Below are 16,781 nucleotides of genomic sequence, written 5' to 3'. Positions count from 1 at the left end.
CGCCTTTTGGCGCCCGTGCCTGCCCGAGGATGAGGATCACTTCGCTGCGTGTCTGCGTGTGTGAACAGTCATACTCCACTGCCGTGCGCCCCGTGCCCACTGGCTGCACTCCATCCATCCATCCGCGTCGTGCGTTCACCCGGGCAGGGGAGTACTGCCACTACATGCCGTGCAACTGGAAACAGCCGTCTTTCTGGTTCCAGAAGTTGATAATATCTTCTGACTGGTGAATGGGCGCCAGTGTATACTAGGAGCTTCCGTGTCAGTGACTGTCCACCGGTCAGCTACGGAACGCGTATGCGCCAGCTAGCTGTATTTACCACCACCCCATAATAAGCACTGGGTATGTCTGTCCGCCCTGGGATCGTGATGGAAGATTCTGAGATATCTGAACCGCCGGGCACGCTTGCGATGCATGTGGATTTACTTACTGCATTCCTGTTTCGGGCAGCTGGATCCCCGACTGAATTCCAAATGGATGTGATGTACCGCTCGTGTTTAGTACGTAGTGGCTTCCCACTTCGATCCAACTCGTGGTCGTGGAAGGAAAGTGGGTGCTTGTCCACCAACCAGACACATTCGGGATCATTAGGATAGGCACGGCTTCCATTGGTGCCGGACGGAAACAAATTATATGAGACCAGGTCCAACGGTTAGCAGGTGAGACCTGGTCTTATAGAATTCTTTTTCGTGCCGGACAATGGCCCTCATTGGCCTGCTTAACTATCCACTGTCGCAAGTTGCCGTGGGCGATGAAGCTGGAGAGAAGAAAATGCCGCTCTCTGTTTGTGCCGTTAACGGAGCATATCACCGCCCAATTTTTCTACTGCTGTGCTCTTATTTCAGGCCTCCTTTTGTTCATCACGTTGCGTTCATGATTGCGACGCTAGCATCCCACTGTTATCCAGGCCTAATCCCTTGCGTAAAATAACCTGGATGTGATGCCAAAGTCACCATAGAATATAGGAAATCCGTGGGCCGTTGCTAGTGACAGAAGGATTGATGTTACTGCTAGTGGTGCTTAGAGTCGTTGAGGTCCCTTTTGTGATTATAAAACGCACGCATTCATTTCCGCGTTCTGTTCCAGCTAGTAGTACGTAGTAAGATTGTTTGAACGTTGTTCCAGCTAAGACCCATTGGAGTTCACTTGTTGTGGTTGAGCACGGCTTTGGTTTATTCCCCACGCGGAAGCCATTCTCTCAAGGGCGTGCGCAACTGTGCACAGTTGTCTCGCTCTGTCTCCTTCTCCCCTGTCTCTCTCTCTCTCAAGTCTGAACCAAGAGGATTGGTTCACAATAACCCCATTTTTGTTTGCATTGACCTACAACACGGGTGTGTATTCATTTATTTTTCTCATAAAGGCGAAAGGCGACGACTGCTTTCCCTCTTTCCACGCAGAAGGCGACTAGGGCCTTCCTCCCTTCGATCTTCGTCGACGAGCCCATGACTTCGCCAGCTTCGATCCTCCTCGAGTTCGTCCATCGAGACAGAGTCGATAGAGCTTCATATAAATTCCTTCTGGCTGCTCGGGGCGACCAGGTTAGGCTTTCTCACTCAACGTATACGAAAAAAGATTCGGTGTTGGGTGCTTCTGATCTGTTCAAGGATTCAACAAACAATTGGGGCATTGGTCCTCAGGGATACATGCATGAAGACTTATCAATTGTCCTCGAAAGAGTCCGTCCGTCTCCGGGGAGCGGCGACAACACCGCGTCAGCAGCTCATTCTAGCGTCGACAGTGGTCGTTCGGTGGTCCAGTGACATTGATGTATTTTTTTATTATATTCGGGGTGCTTTGTAATTCTGATGAACATTTATAATAGATTCGAGTCATTTTCAAAAGGAAAAAATTGATCAACCCTTAGAAAAGGTCATTTTCTCAGAATTTAAAACTATACACCGATTTTGGAAAAATCGTTGTCATTTTCCTGCTCTTGCCGGCGACGTACTGTGAGCGAAGCTCAATGCCGCATTCAGATGAACCACCATTGGAGCAAGGGAAACATTGTCAAGGCAACGGCCCAGAAGCCCGCAATGGAAGACAGAAGAGGTCAATGCCAACGATGTGGAAAACATATCTCCTTTCGAAAGAAGAAGGCGGTGAAGAGGGCTAGACGACTACTCCAGATCCGGCTAGATAGATCCTCACAAGCTCACTGATAGCGCCAAAGCTGACTGAACGTTGTCAGTCGGAGAAGTGGCCAAAGGACAAGACACGAAGCAGCATCGTCCACTCTGCCGGAAGAAATATTCAAAGACCACATGTATTAACGCAAAGGCACAACTAGGCCCACCACTTCCAAGAGCAACAAACTAGACGACTCCACTAGACCCACCACTTTGAAGAACAACAACTAGACAACCCCCTACCCCCAACCAACAAGATAGATCTGGAGCCGATAAATTATTATTGCTTCGAACGGCGGGACCATAGAAGCACAGTTGTGGAATGAAAATCTAATCCTAAGAGACCTTATTACAACATCACAACATAGATCTGAGGTTCCCACCTCCTCCCGTTGCCGAAGTGTGATGCGGTGGGAAATCAAGATGGGCCAACAACCATGCCCATCAATGGGGAGAGAGTACAATCTTGGCTTGCAAGCCAATAGTGGGCCCATTAGGCCTTGTAAAGTTCCGTAAACAAGAGCTTAAATAGTCGTCATCTTCTCGGATTGGCTTGGAACCGATTGACTTTGGCTGAATGCGTTGAGCTTGTTGTGTGGGTGGATGGGAGGAAATTACATAACAGAAAATATATTTCGCCATTCCACAGTTTGCCTAGCCCTAGATCGAGAGATGAAGTAAGAGGACCTTACAAATTTGTATCAAAGACAATGATCCTAGAGCTTAAGTGCCCCTCGCATAGTATGCGGTTCAAGGTGCGTCGAGACGAGGCGGTGATGGATGAGCTCACACGTGAAGTGAAGGTGATCTATAATCTTCTCAAGGTTAGTGTAAGGACACATGATGGCGCAAGCCCTGTGTTGTCTTGTCTTGGCTCATACGAAAGGACACGTGATGGGATGCCTCGGGGGTGGGGTTGGTAGGTAAGCACACATAAGCTTGTGCCGGAAAGGGGTCACTTATAAGGACAACCCCTCTACCAAGGTGTCACCTGACCCGTCGCTTCTACGATGTGCAAGCAGTATCATCTTGATATGGTGTGCCATCAATGTGCATGAATGAGAGGGGTAGCCATCCTCACCCAATATAAGGGGCACCCGAAGCCATCCCCAGGGGATGAATTGCCACTAGATCATTTGGAGCTTTCCGTGCCCGCTATACACAAGCAAGAACACATGAAAATAGGAGTATGGAGTTACACCTCACGGTGGCCTGAACCTCGGTAAATTGTCTCTGCATCTGTGAAGTGACTTGAGTGTTTTAACCATGGCCGAACAATCTAGGAGTTCTCTCTAAGATCTGGTCTCGACGATCATTCAATGACATAAATTATACAATAACTTGCTGTCAAGTCTGATGCTTATCCAAAATTTTCAACTTGTTAATGTTTTTTGAAGTAAAAAGGTTGTATTTAGCTCGCCATTGATCAATCATTCATGTGCAAACTTCTTGCAGCTTTACACAGTAGTGGAGTAGGAGGGTATCCTAGGTTTCCAGGGACTTATAAACAAAATCATGCCTTATTCAGATAGACATGAATGAAACAATTTATTAAACAAATGGTGCAATCTTGTGTGGTTTGTCAATAAGCAAAGTCTAAACGAGTAAACTAACCTGGTTTGCTTTGTCCTCTTCTAGTTCCTTCCAAATCATGGGAAAATTATGACAATGGATTTCATTTCTGGATTACCTTCTTCTTGTGGGTATGAATGTGTACTAGTGTTCATTGACAAGTTTTAACATATGCACATTTCTTACCATTGAAACATCCTTTGAATTCTCAAAAAGTGGCTGAGATATTTTTGGAAAATGTTTATAAGCTTCATGGCATGCCTCTATACATTATTTTAGATTGGGGTCCATTGTTCACAAACACCTTTTGGAAAAACTTAGTTACAAAAATTGGAGCCTCATTACAGATGAGTATTACTTATCATCTTTGAAGGAAATATGCCCTAGAGGCAATAATAAAGTTGTTATTTATATTTCCTTGTATCATGATAGATGTTTATTATTCATGCTAGAATTGTATTAACCGAAAACTTAGTACATGTGTGAATACATAGACAAACATAGTGTCCCTAGTATGCCTATACTTGACTAGCTCGTTAATCAAAGATGGTTAAGTTTCCTAGCCATAGACATGTGTTGTTATTTAATGAACGGGATCACATCATTAGAGAATGATGTGATGAACAAGACCCATCCGTTAGCTTAGCATAATGGTCGTTTAGTTTTTCTACTATTGCTTTCTTCATGACTTATACATGTTCCTCAGACTATGAGATTATGCAACTCCCGAATACCGGAGGAACACCTTGTGTGCTAAACGTCACAACGTAACTGGGTGATTATAAAAACACCTTTTGAGATCTTGTGTGGTCGCACTCCTTGTTATGTTGGTATTACTTATGAAGATATTGTGGCTCATTCAAATCTAAATCCTAATTAGATTCCAGAGCAGTTGTTAATGAGCCCATTCGATAATATGTTTTAAGAGCACAACAACACCAGAAATCTCGGGCTGTTAAGCACATAACTAAATGGAGTTTCATTGTGGGTGATAATGTGTTTTTTTAAACTTCAACCATATGTGTAGTCTTAAGTTGTTCATCATGCAGATGACAAGCTGGCTTTCAAGTATTTTGGCCTTATGAGATTTCTTGCTGAAATTGGTGTTGTTGTTCACAAGCTTGCTTTGCTGGCTACCAGTCAAATTCATCCGGTTTTTCATGTTTCCCGGCTGAAGAAAGTGGCAGCTCCTCCTATGTAAGGTCGGAAATTTCCGCCTTCTTCCTTGATTGAATGTCAGGTTCTGTCAGAATTATTCAGCGTAGAATGCGTCAAATTGGGCCTCACACTATTCCAGTAATCTTAATTGAAAGGTCATATTTCACACCTCATGCATCCACTTGGGAAGGTGAAGATTCCGTGAAGCTGAAGTTTCATTGTGCATCAGCTTGAGGACAAGCCAATTCTCAAGAACGAGGGGGTGTCAGCAGCTCTTCACGAGGCTCGATGGCGAGAAACCTAGATGAGCCAGCAATCAGTCCTATCAGAAGGAAGAGAGTGCCATCTTGGCTTGCAAGCCAAGAGTGGGGCCGTTAGGCCTTGCAATGTTTGGTAAACGATAGCTTAAATAGCCATCATCTTAGTTTCATCTCACATAGTCATCATCAACGCAAACGCAACCCACATTTGAACCGGAAATGGGTCGCGGACGGACTGCTTGCGTCGGCGCGGTGGACCGTGTTTCGTGTCCGTTTCAACCCAAACCCAGGGCCGGCCCTGAGGGGGGCAGGGGGGGCGGCCGCCCCGGGTCCCCCAAGATCAGGGGGCCCCCTCCCGAGGTGTACGCACTTAGCCCATGGGCCTTGCTCAGCGAGGCAGGCGAGTGATGTAGGGATCTTAGAAGGCAACCCTTCCTTCGATCGCGCAGATACGCAACCTTCCTACGATCGCGACTTTCCCCATCGATGTGTACCCCGTTTTCCCCTTCAAAATTCAAATCGCTCTTCCTGTTTCTCTTGCCAGCGGCTGTCACCGAATCGATTTGTTGCTCTCAGGCCGAGGTGATTCCCTATTCTGGGGCCCTGATCATCGGAATCCAATACACATAGTCGAGCACCTCCGCCAAGCCTGATGCCAATTCATATTGTATCATCATCGAGTGCTGGTCGTCCGATTACCGACGCCGATTTAACCGATCCCAGGTACATCATGTTACCATTCCTCGCTTGAACTAACTAGTTTACTTCTGCATACATGACACTTAACTTGCACGATTCAACATATAAATATGGATTTAGGGTTTATTTACGTGTTTATTCAGACCATTCTATATTTGTGTCCAGATTTATTAGATCCTCTTGAATTTTGACCCTAAAGCTGGTTACATTTAACTCATAAAAAGGATGTTTTCTATGATTTCGTGAGATATAACACATGGTTTATTTGTCAAATTATAGGTAAAAAATATGCTCAAAACTCGTAGGCGACTAATAAACCCAGACAATGGAAGTACCGTGTCGAGCACACAGTGCCAGAATTATGAGGACTCGTCCTGATCGCACACTTGTGGATTTCACAAGAGGATCACCTACACACCAGGGTACAAATCATGTTACGGCAGCAGGTATACAAGCGTAAGTGAGCTAATTATAAATCCCATATTCTTTATCATTGTTATAATGTTTATACAACATATTTTGAGGATACGCACATCTCCAAGGCAGCGTGCTGATTTTGTCGCATGGGAACCAGAAAAGAGCGGGATTTTTATAGTGAGAAGTGCCAACACCCTCGCAACATGTGATCATGTCGCTGGTGTTAGCGGCGGGGCTTGCAGTGCGTCCCGGGTGGGCGACGTAGCTTGTGGAATTGCGTCTGGAAGTCCTCGGTCCCTCAAAAAATGAAGATTACAATGTGGAAAGCTGCTACTGGAGCCCTTCCAACACAGAGTTGCAAGATGCTCAGGCATCTGGCGACCAGATCAACATGCCCAGTATGTGGCCGAGAGGAGGAAGGTTCATACCATGCCCTGGTGGCGTGCTCTCATGCTAGAATGGTGTGGACCAGTATGAGGGAGAGATGGCCTCTCCCAGATGACAAGTTGCTGGTGGATAATGGCAAGGAGTGGATCCTACATCTGTTATCGAGCTGTTCTGATGCTGTTCGTGACATGATTATTATGTTATGCTGGCGTATCTGGCAGCTAAGGAACGATCTCACTCATGGCATGGAAACCCCTCCAGTTCATGTGACGGTCGAATTTTTGGATAGCTACTACAGATCGGTGTGCCTGGCAGGCCGGTATACTACAGAGGAAATTCTCAAGGGGAAGATGCCATCTTCGGCTCTCCCAAGCAAGGCAGTGAAGACGGCGCCAGCAGCAGCGCCGTGGCCCAAACCACCACAAGGCCGGGTAGCACTCTCGGTTGATGGTTCTTTTAGTGGTACCGACGGATCAGCGGCAACAGGTATGGTATTACGTGATCACAATGGTCATATTATTTTCTCGGCGTACCGCGTGATCTTCTATTGCAATGACCCTTTGGAAGCTGAACTACATGCGATCATGCAAGGGATGGCATTGGCTATCCAACATTCCTCGCTCCCGGTTATTGTACAGTCGAACACATCGGAGGCGCTCTCGTCTTTACGGAATCAGGGTCTTGAGCGCTCTGCTTATGGTCATATAGTTAGAGAGATCAAAGAGTTGTTAGTCAGTAGGAAGTTTTATCCTCAGAGAATTCACCGTAGCCAAAACAGTGTTGCAGATCGTTTGGCCAATTATAGCCGCACCGAGAGCACAACTGCGGTGTGGTTGACCTCGGCTCCACCATGTATCGAGGACCTATGGCCTCTGGATTGTAACACTTCTTCTGAGTAATAAAGCTCCTTTACTTCGCAAAAAAATGTTTATATTAGATAAGGGGCTCCGAGTTTTAGTTTCGCCCCGGGCCCTCGAATTCTTAGGACCGGCCCTGCCCAAACCGCAACGTGTTTTGTGTCCGTTTGAAACCAAACGAAACGGACGTACCAAATGCGGTCGAGGGTTTACATGTAAGGAGTGGTCGGGGGTTTAACAAGCGTGTATATTCGAAGCAAACATTCAAATGAATCTCGCTTCCATATTAAACACACAATTAATACATTCGGCTCTAAGTAATCGAACGACACGCAACAATGGCAGATCAAAACAACAAATGATGCTCAACTCGAACAGACTCCTCAACCATTAACCTTCTGATGGATTAGAACTAGACCTGTGTCTCGAAAGCTACCTGTATTATAATCTCAGCACCACCCCATCGAGCGGCCAAGCTAAATATGAACAGTTGACGACAGGATATATCCATATCATATCCCCAAGCATCGATCGAGCCTGCACTGCATCTTGTTCTCCCGCTTCAGCCAACACAAATCAGCTTCAGCTGTTGAGCACGGCGCAGTCGCGGCGGATGTTGCCGAGCGCGGGGTCCGTCTTGACGCCGACGCGGCCGAGGCTGGTCATGGCGGCGACGAAGGCGGCCTCGAAGTCGGAGCTGTTGGCCGCCCAGGCGTCGACGGTGGGGCGCGAGCGGGCGTCGGCGTAGAGGACCTGGTCGGAGGTGAGCAGGCCCATCCCCTTCTGCAGGTTGATGAAGTACTGGTTGTCGAAGGCGTGCGGCGTCACCGGGTCGATCTCCAGCGCCACGTTGGGGTCCACCCCGGCCGGGCACGCCGCCAGCAGCTGCGACGCGTACCCCGGGTCCATCGTCGGGTCCGCCGCCGCCGTCTGGATCCGGCCCGTGAACGTCCCGCAGTGCGCGAACCCCACCGTGTGCGCCGCTGCAAACAACAAACAACAACGCCGCATTTGTTTTCTTCAGGTCACGGGTGCCAAAATTCGTACAGTATTACACACGATCGCGTACAGGTTCTGCAGATTTCGTGCCAAGATGCCATACGATTGTACATTGGGTCTGAGCCTACAGTTTTTTCCTTCATGTATTAACAGCTCATCTTGCCGGCCCATGGTATGCCAACGGATGGGCCGAAATCAAGCTGTTGGACGCTTCTGGGTCGTGGCAAAAGGATGGATATGCCAATAATGCAGATGGCCTTTCTTTCACGTGCAAGCAAAGGCAGTACAGCTAGTCCTCCACAGTTTGACCCCTTTCAGATCTATACTACCGACCCGCAGCCAGCTACAGTGCACGCACACTCCACTATCATCAAGCTCAGTCTAACGGGATAACTAAAAATATGTACTTACTGACAGTGCTAACGATGAACCACATTATTTCTACTGTCGTCCCAACAAAAATCCCTCGATCAGCACGCAGAATCCAGCCCTTTTCGCCCGGCTTTGTGTGGGTTGCAAGACAGGAAAACAGAGCACATGGGGTACTTCCTGACTAGTACAGAGGCAGCTAAAGTAATTCGGGGGTTGGCAATGGCAGGGGCGGTTAGTAAACAACTCTTTAATAATTGCCTGGCCTTACCGGAGAGCGCAATCATGTCGGCCTGGGACAGGTTGTTGGCGGCGAACATCGCCGTCAGCTGGTCCAGGTTGAACGACGGCGGCGGCAGGTTCCCGTCGACGTTGCTCGCCGTCGACACCAGCCCGTCCAGCCTCCCCAGCTCCACGGGGTACGCCGGGCCGCCGGCCTGCGCGCGTCACGGCAAAGATGCTTTCAGAGGCATTGTTGTTTGTATTGCTGATAATGATATATGTATGCAGGCATCGAAAGCTCGGACGCTTTTGGTGGATCTAGAAAGGGCGGCGTGCGTGATGCGTGCGCGTACCAGGCCGATGACGTCCCGGGTGGCCATGGTGAGGATGTCCGCGCAGGAGACCAGGTTGGGGCTCGGGCACTGCGTGTCCACGGCCGCCTTGGCCTTGATGACGGTGTCGAAGCCGTCGCCGGCGAGGGAGAGGTTGCTCACGTGGTCCTTCTCCGCCGTGTTGTTCGCCGTCGACACGATGATGACCGACGCGTCGCATCCCTGCACACGCATGGTCGTCAGGCCGGGCGCCACTCATGGTCGTCAGGCCGGGCGGCACTCAAAGGCAGACAGGGGATTGAAAATGAAATGCTGGTAGATTAGATGCAGGGGCATCGAGCGGCACCTGGACGAAGCAGTCGTGGAAGAAGAGGCGGACGGTGGCGCCGACGGCGACGGGCGTCTGCTGGACCTTGAGGGCGACCGCGGCCTGCACGATGGCCTCCACGTTGGGGCAGCTGGCGGAGTAGTAGCCCTGCCGGAGCTGCGCCGCCGCGCCGCCGGCAGCCGCGAGCGCCAGCAGCGCCACCGCCAAGATCCTAATCCCGGCGCCCATGCCGCCGCACTGCGCTCTACCTAGTATCTAGCTCCCACGCCTGAATGCCTCCCGGTGCCGACCGATCTGGGACTCGTCCAGGCTCTGCTCCCACGGCTAATGACGACGGCACGGTAGTAGTACGAGCTATCTAGAAGAAGCTGTGGCGGTGGCGGTGGCGGTGATGATGACGATGGCGTTGGGTGTCTGTCGCCGCGGCCGTGTGCGGGTGCGGGTGCGGGTGTGTTTGTGGGTGGCCTAGTTATTGTGCTGGAGTAGTAGTAGAAGCCAAGCTTTCTCTCGGAGCGTGGGGGAGAGGTGGTGATGGCTCCTGGACGGACGTATCCAGTCTGGTACAGTGGTGAGCGAGGCGGCGCTCGCCTCGAGATGCGTGCGCGGCGCGCGGTGGATGGATGGATGCAGCGGCGAGCGCGATCCAGAGAGAAGCCGGGGGCGTCCCCACGTGGACGCATGCGTCTGTCTGTCCGCGTCCGGGCTCATCACGGACATCGCACACCGGCTCTGCCCGCTCGCGCTGCAAACATGCGTGGGACTCGCAACCTCCACATGGCGCGGTTGGTGGGGGCTCCGTCATGCGTGTGCTCTGTAGTACGTGAAAGCCTTTTCTGGTGGCACAAATGACCACGCTCGCTCCGAGTGCACGCTAGCGACTCACAAAATCGGCCACTAATGATGCAGTGTGATTCTGTGGGTTGGGCTTCTTTTTGCTGGATAACACAAACTGAACCCAGGAAACAGCCAGTTCCGTGCGCAGCATAGCCGGTGCGGAAATGGACAGAGCAGACAGGGTTGGCTTCTGGGTCAGGCGGCCTCTCTGGAAAGGCGAACGCGGCCAAGATGGGTTGTTTGTCCCCGGCCCGGAGCAGGTTTGTAGAGGAGAATAGAGTTTTGTAGAGTTACACAAGGCCGAGGTACGGCATGACAAGCCCGGAGCAGGTTTAATGGTCCGAGACGACGGCATAGAGACGAGCACCAGCTACGTCTACAGTAGGAGACGAGATCCAGCGCCGGAGCAGGCGGCATTCATGTGCTCTTTCGCGTTTTCACAGCCATGCCGCCCACCTGAAAGGCCTTTCACCAGCTGGCCGCTCCCCACTCGCCACCACGTTTCCTTCTTAAAAAAAAAAGCTCTGGCCGCCATGTTTTTCTTTTTGAGGGGAGCCGCCATGTCTGTTGGAATGACTTGGATTGCACTCGCCGTTTCCAACACCATGTTACGTGTAGTCCAGTCCATTTATCCGTCGATGTTGACGGCATGCATGGAGCGGAGTTTTTATTTTCTCTCGGAGCATGCAGCGGACTTTTTTTTTGAGAAACTGCAGTGGAGTGTTTGATCCAGAGCGTAGGCCGGTGGAAAGGACACTGACATGAGCCGACATGCCTTTTTTAAGTGGGAAATGGCGCGCCTTTTGATCTTAATTTGTCCTCGTCTTTTTTATGAAACGCGCCTTTTGAGTTCTGACGAGTTGTGCGAGTGTGAGGCTGGTCATAGTGGGGAGTAAGTTAGACTAGTGTCATGTCATATGCATGACACTAGTCTAAGTTACTATCCTCGTAGTGCAAAGTATCTTAGTAATAGTGTCATGGTTTGTTTCATTTATTGCCTTATAGACTTATTTTACCTCGGGAAGCGCTATGTTACAGTAACATATTATGTTACTCCAAGCACCTCTCTCCTTATTATATACTTGTCACATAAGCAAAATTATTTTGGGATGCGTTAAGTTACTACCTGAGTTACCTCACTATGGCTGGCCTGACGTGAAAGTCCATTTAGTGTCCGCTCTTCCGCGGGGCCGCGGCCCCAACGGCTCACTGCAGCAGCTAGCGCCCGCCGCTGTAGCACGATAGATTGCCCGGCCCATGGTTTGAAACACGGCCCTCGTCAAGCATGGCTGCTGATGGCTCCCCAAGTCCTGACAAAATAAACAAGCAGCAGTTCTAAAAAGAGGAGTTCTTTTTTGCCTTCAAATAAAAAAGCAACGGTTCTGTTTTCTGAAGAGGGAAACAGGCGACAGTTCTGTGCGGTCGGAGTTTCAGACAATTAAACCAAGCCCAAGTTGATTCAGCTGAGGGAGACATTATGGACTTGGATCGTTTGTTTCAGGCGAGGTGGCCCGCGCCGGGAAGTTATCCGGCGACAGATAATGTGTAATGAAATGAGGCGACTTGGATCGGTTCGGTTGGCACGTCCATTTCCGGGGCGGTTGTTGGGTCCCTAGCACGGGCGGCTTCGGGTCTCCGGAGACTCACTCGCCAGGTCCATCATCGGAGCGCCAAGCTCGCCAGGGCTGGTTCCTGGGCTTGGAAAAGGCGCGCGCGCGTGTGTGTAATGGACTAAGCTTGGAGATTCTTTGGTTTGTTACGATCACGAAACGGAGAGGTGAACCTGTGGAGGTAAGCTGGGAGGAAGTTACCGTCGAAACTATAATAATGTGCTCAGCCTCAGCGTATATGCTTGTCTTTTCCGAACATTTTGGTCGACTAACTTGCTGGAGGTGGCTGATTTCGCTTGAGATTTTCACCCCCTGTCAAGGTCGGGCTGTACATATCGGTGACGAGATGCCGTGTTTTGTGTCCAGAAGTGTTTGCCCAACAATTGACACGGATTCGAAGCCCTGACGCTTCATTTGGAAAACTAATCATCGACCAAGAACACGTGGGCTGCCCAAGGTTTACTGAGAGGAATGTTGTGAGTCAAGAGCATATAGTTTATGTCGATATTAATATAATATCCTTCGTCACAAAAACAATATTTAGCAAATCAAAACTAGTTCTTTTTGAAGGAAAACTACTAGTTCAACTCCAAAAATCCCTGTGACCTTGGTAACTAGGTACAGGTAAATTCCGTTCATAAGACAGCAAAACGACATAGTACTAGCCAATAAGTTTTTTTTTGTGAATAAATACTAGCCAATAAGCGGCGGACTTGGAAATAAAATGAAGGGTGTGCACACTTTAAAACAATTGAAGTATATTTCAATTAGCTTCCACGGGCCTTAAAAATCAGTTAATTTTTACATGATGAAAAAATGTTTTTTTTAATCTGGGCGTGCTATGGCACACCTGGCACATTACTTTTGGTGAGTGCTTGATTTGTTCATTGACAAAAAGCCTAATTTTAGATTTTGAACTCTGCAACAAGTTTTGCTTTTAGCCTCACAATCTTTAAACAGTCGGAAACAATCTCTGAACTTACCAAAACGTTTACTTTGGACCATCGGCCGACTTCAATGCGGTTTTCATCCACGTGATGCTACTAGTACTTATGGAGAATGCTTTATTCATTTTATTTGCATATATAACCCGCACGTTCGAAATCAACGAATCAAACAACACATATACAACCATGTACAAGCCACACGGAACTGTGAAACCCAACGAAACTCTGTGTCACGGACACACACATTTCGTGTACACATGCACCTTTGACGCATGCACGTACACTAATTCAGCCAGCGTGGTAACCCCGGTGTACACCAACGCATCGATCGATCGATCCCTCTCGCCATCAGTTGAAGACGTCGCACTGCTTGCGTATGTTGCCGTCGCTGCCGGACTTGACCCCGACGCGGCCGAGCTTGACCATGGCGGCCACGAAGCCCCGGCTGAAGGCGGCCGTGCTGTTGGCCCACGCGTTGACGAGGGGCCGCGTGCGGTTGTCGTTGTAGAGGAGCTGGTCGGAGGCGAGCAGCCCCCCGCCGTCCTGCAGGTTCCGGTAGTACTGGTTGTCGAAGAGCGCCGGCGTGGCCTGGTCCATGAGCACCATCGGGTCCGACGAGCCGTCGGCGGGGCACTTGGTCCTCAGGAACGCCGCGTACTTGGGGTTCAGCGTCGCGTCCGCCGGGCTGCCGTACACCCGCTCCCTGAACTTGCCGCAGTGCGCCAGCCCCACGGTGTGCGCCGCTGCACGCCCACCATGAACTGTTATGTTAGTACATCCACGCGGAGCTCTGAAGAGTAGGTGCAGTTGGGCGGCGTGCGTGGTTCACCTGAGAGGGCGACGATGTCGGACATGTTGAGCCCGTGCGCTCTGAACATGGCGACCATCTGGTTGAGGGTGCTGGTGGGCTGCGGCAGCTTGCCGGCCACGCTGCTGGCCGTGGAGCTCAGGCCGTCCAGCCTGCCCAGCTCCACTGGGTAGAAGGGCCCGCCGCTCTGTACACAAATCAAACATGTCATTCAGTGGAAAATACAGTATGCAGGGTGTGCGTGCAGTATATGCATGTGCGTACCAGGGCGATGGCGTCCCGTGTGGCGATGGTGAGTATGTCGGCGCAGGACACCAGGTCGGGGCACGCGGCCTCCACGGCCTCCTTGGCGATCCTCACCGTCTCGTAGCCCTCGAACGCCAGCGACTTGTTGTCGTCGGCGTCCATCTCCGTCGGGCTCCCCGGCGTCGACCGGATCAGCACCGACGCGTCGCAACCCTGCACGCATGCACACACGTCGATCAATCACTCGATGATCATAACTCATAAGACTCATAAGCATCAGTACAGGCGGCGGACGTACCTCGACGAAGCAGTCGTGGAAGAAGAGGCGGATGGTGGAGCCGATGGTGCGGATGGTGTCGTCCATCTTCTGCGTCACCACGCCGCGCACGATGCTCTCCAGGCTGGGGCAGCTGCTGCCGTAGTATCCCGGCGACAGGTCGGCCGCGACGAGCTGCGCGGCGACGGCGAGGACGAGCAGCGCCATGCACGACGACCACCGGGCCATCTTTTTTTTTGCTCGAGCTACTTAGCTCGTTGGTATATCAGTATATGTGGTGCAGAAATGGATGGGCTATATATATGTGTGCAAGAGGTGCCTTGCACACAAGGATCATGTACTGGGTAGTTAATTTGACAGGCGCTCGAGGTGTGTGATACACAAGATTTTGCCACGCTGTGGAAGAAATCGAGAAGGGTTGACAATCTTTGATCTATGGAGAGATACGTGTGTTTTGGTCTAGTTTAGGACCGATTCTTGATGTGCATGCGTGGGATGTTTGGGGAATTTCATTTTCCCTTGATGTGACGGTGTCTCAATTGAATGAACTCTTGGCGCTTACATCATCTACAAGGAATACTCAGCACTAGCTCATGAGTTCTTACTTGCCATGTAAGGAATTTTAGTGTCGGGCTTGGCTAAATGGCTTCCTCATCACACCCCCGGGAATAGATTGAGAATAGCGACGCTCTCACTGCTCCAGTTCAAAAGGGCAAGTAGAGAAGTAATTGAACACTCTGAATTTTACTGTGACCTTCGTTGACAGCATGGACACGATGCTTGATATGACTAGTTAATCAGTAAGTTTCCATCGAGTGAAATTACAACGCAGGTGTATATATCATTTTTACATGTACTCCCTCCGTTCGGAATTACTTGTCGTAGAAATGAATGTATCTAGACATTTTTTAGTTTTAGATACATTCATTTCTACGACAAGTAATTTGGAACGGAGGAAGTATGTGCCAGCTAGCATGATGTCATGTCACTGTGATCAGCATTACTAGTTCAAGTGAGATTACTTCATTGTTGTATCACTGTCAAGCCGTGGAGGTGCTTTCTGGCAAACTTCCGAGAATAAGGATTTCATATAAAAGGGATGACTTTTCTGACGATGAGGTATTTGGATGGATGATTATATCGCCGCAGAAAAATCTAGATGATTTGAATCGAATGCATCCTGTGCTGCGTTTAATCACGAATTTGATTACATACGTGGATCATTTCCCGATCGCACTCAGCAAACTATATGCTTCCCTGATCATTAGTTTGATCACGAATCAAGTTGGAAACCTATGTATGCTGTCATCTTTGCCATTTGTTTGACCTAATCTTTTTTCATCAATTTCTCACTGATGATCAATTGTTGGACCGTGTTCTTGTAGGAGGAGTAATTGGACACTCAATCTACACCGGCTTCAGATTATTAGGGGGGCATAGTTTGATGACTACATCCTAAACATAATACTACTATAAGTCAAGTAGCAAACAAATTAATGCGTTCTGCAGATCAAGATGTACTAGGAATTTGGAGCCACTGCCAGTTGCTCGACATCGACGACACGCCACGCGTAACCAGCGTTGAAAATGATCATGTGGCACAATAAACAAACTAACCACTTCCATTAATATAAACATCTTCCTGGGCAATTAGCAGTCCTCTTTGATCGGGTTGTGACAAAAAGAATATCAGGGCGGCTTGTGAATACTTCAAAATTTTGTTTGCAACTGGTATACATCATCGCCTGAGGACATCCTAGAGATAGAGAAACTTTTCCCATACACTTATTTATAGGGTCCCGATAACGCCCACATATGTGGGTGTTAAGGGGTCTGGCCACACGTTTCGTGCGGTATCTAAAGAAGCAGTCCACATATCTGCATGTGGGCAAAGCAAATAATGCCCATACACCTACACGTCCGTACTCACGGTCCCGCACGCTCCGCGTGACAGTCATCACGTGTTCCCGCAGTTGCCATGGTCCGAACCCTCTTCCATATTTGTTTAACTGCAGTTGACATGGTTGTTCAACTGCAGTTGCCATCTCAAGTCAAGTGCCAGATGCCATTTTTAGACAACTGCAGTTGTTGCCATGTATGGCCTGGTCTACTACAGTTATCATGATTTGAAAACTTTAGGAGTTGGCACCTACTACAAAAAAGGCATGGCAAAAAAACATGTTCGGGTAAAGAGAGAGTTCCCAACTGCTTACAAGCACGCTAGGGCAGTTGCCATGTACCCTGCAAAACACATGGCAACTCGGGTAAAAAAGAGAGTTGCCATTTGCTTACAAACACGCTAGGGCAGTTACCATGTACACTATAAAAACAC

The 16,781-nt window shown here is 49.5% G+C and overlaps 2 protein-coding genes across 2 annotated transcripts; both read right to left on the bottom strand.

The window, feature by feature from the left end:
* Positions 1-7,725: 7,725 nt before the first annotated feature.
* Positions 7,726-10,226, bottom strand: LOC125510677 (peroxidase 35-like). The gene is made up of 4 exons (XM_048675926.1): positions 9,746-10,226; positions 9,421-9,621; positions 9,117-9,282; positions 7,726-8,460 (listed from the first exon to the last, which is right to left on the bottom strand). Exons 1-4 carry the CDS (start codon positions 9,953-9,955, stop codon positions 8,060-8,062), a joined length of 978 nt encoding a protein of 325 aa, XP_048531883.1. The 5' UTR covers positions 9,956-10,226; the 3' UTR covers positions 7,726-8,059.
* A 2,992-nt stretch (positions 10,227-13,218) lies between these two features.
* Positions 13,219-14,767, bottom strand: LOC125506002 (peroxidase 50-like). Its single transcript, XM_048670887.1, has 4 exons — positions 14,471-14,767; positions 14,191-14,385; positions 13,948-14,113; positions 13,219-13,861 (listed from the first exon to the last, which is right to left on the bottom strand). The coding sequence occupies exons 1-4, from the start codon at positions 14,675-14,677 to the stop codon at positions 13,467-13,469; spliced, it is 963 nt and encodes a 320-aa protein (XP_048526844.1). The 5' UTR covers positions 14,678-14,767; the 3' UTR covers positions 13,219-13,466.
* Positions 14,768-16,781: the final 2,014 nt, after the last annotated feature.

The sequence above is a fragment of the Triticum urartu genome, chromosome 5 (assembly GCF_003073215.2).
Source record: "Triticum urartu cultivar G1812 chromosome 5, Tu2.1, whole genome shotgun sequence".
NCBI lineage: Eukaryota > Viridiplantae > Streptophyta > Magnoliopsida > Poales > Poaceae > Triticum > Triticum urartu.
Note: the sequence above shows the minus strand (reverse complement) of the source record. Positions and strands in the feature narration are given on the sequence as shown.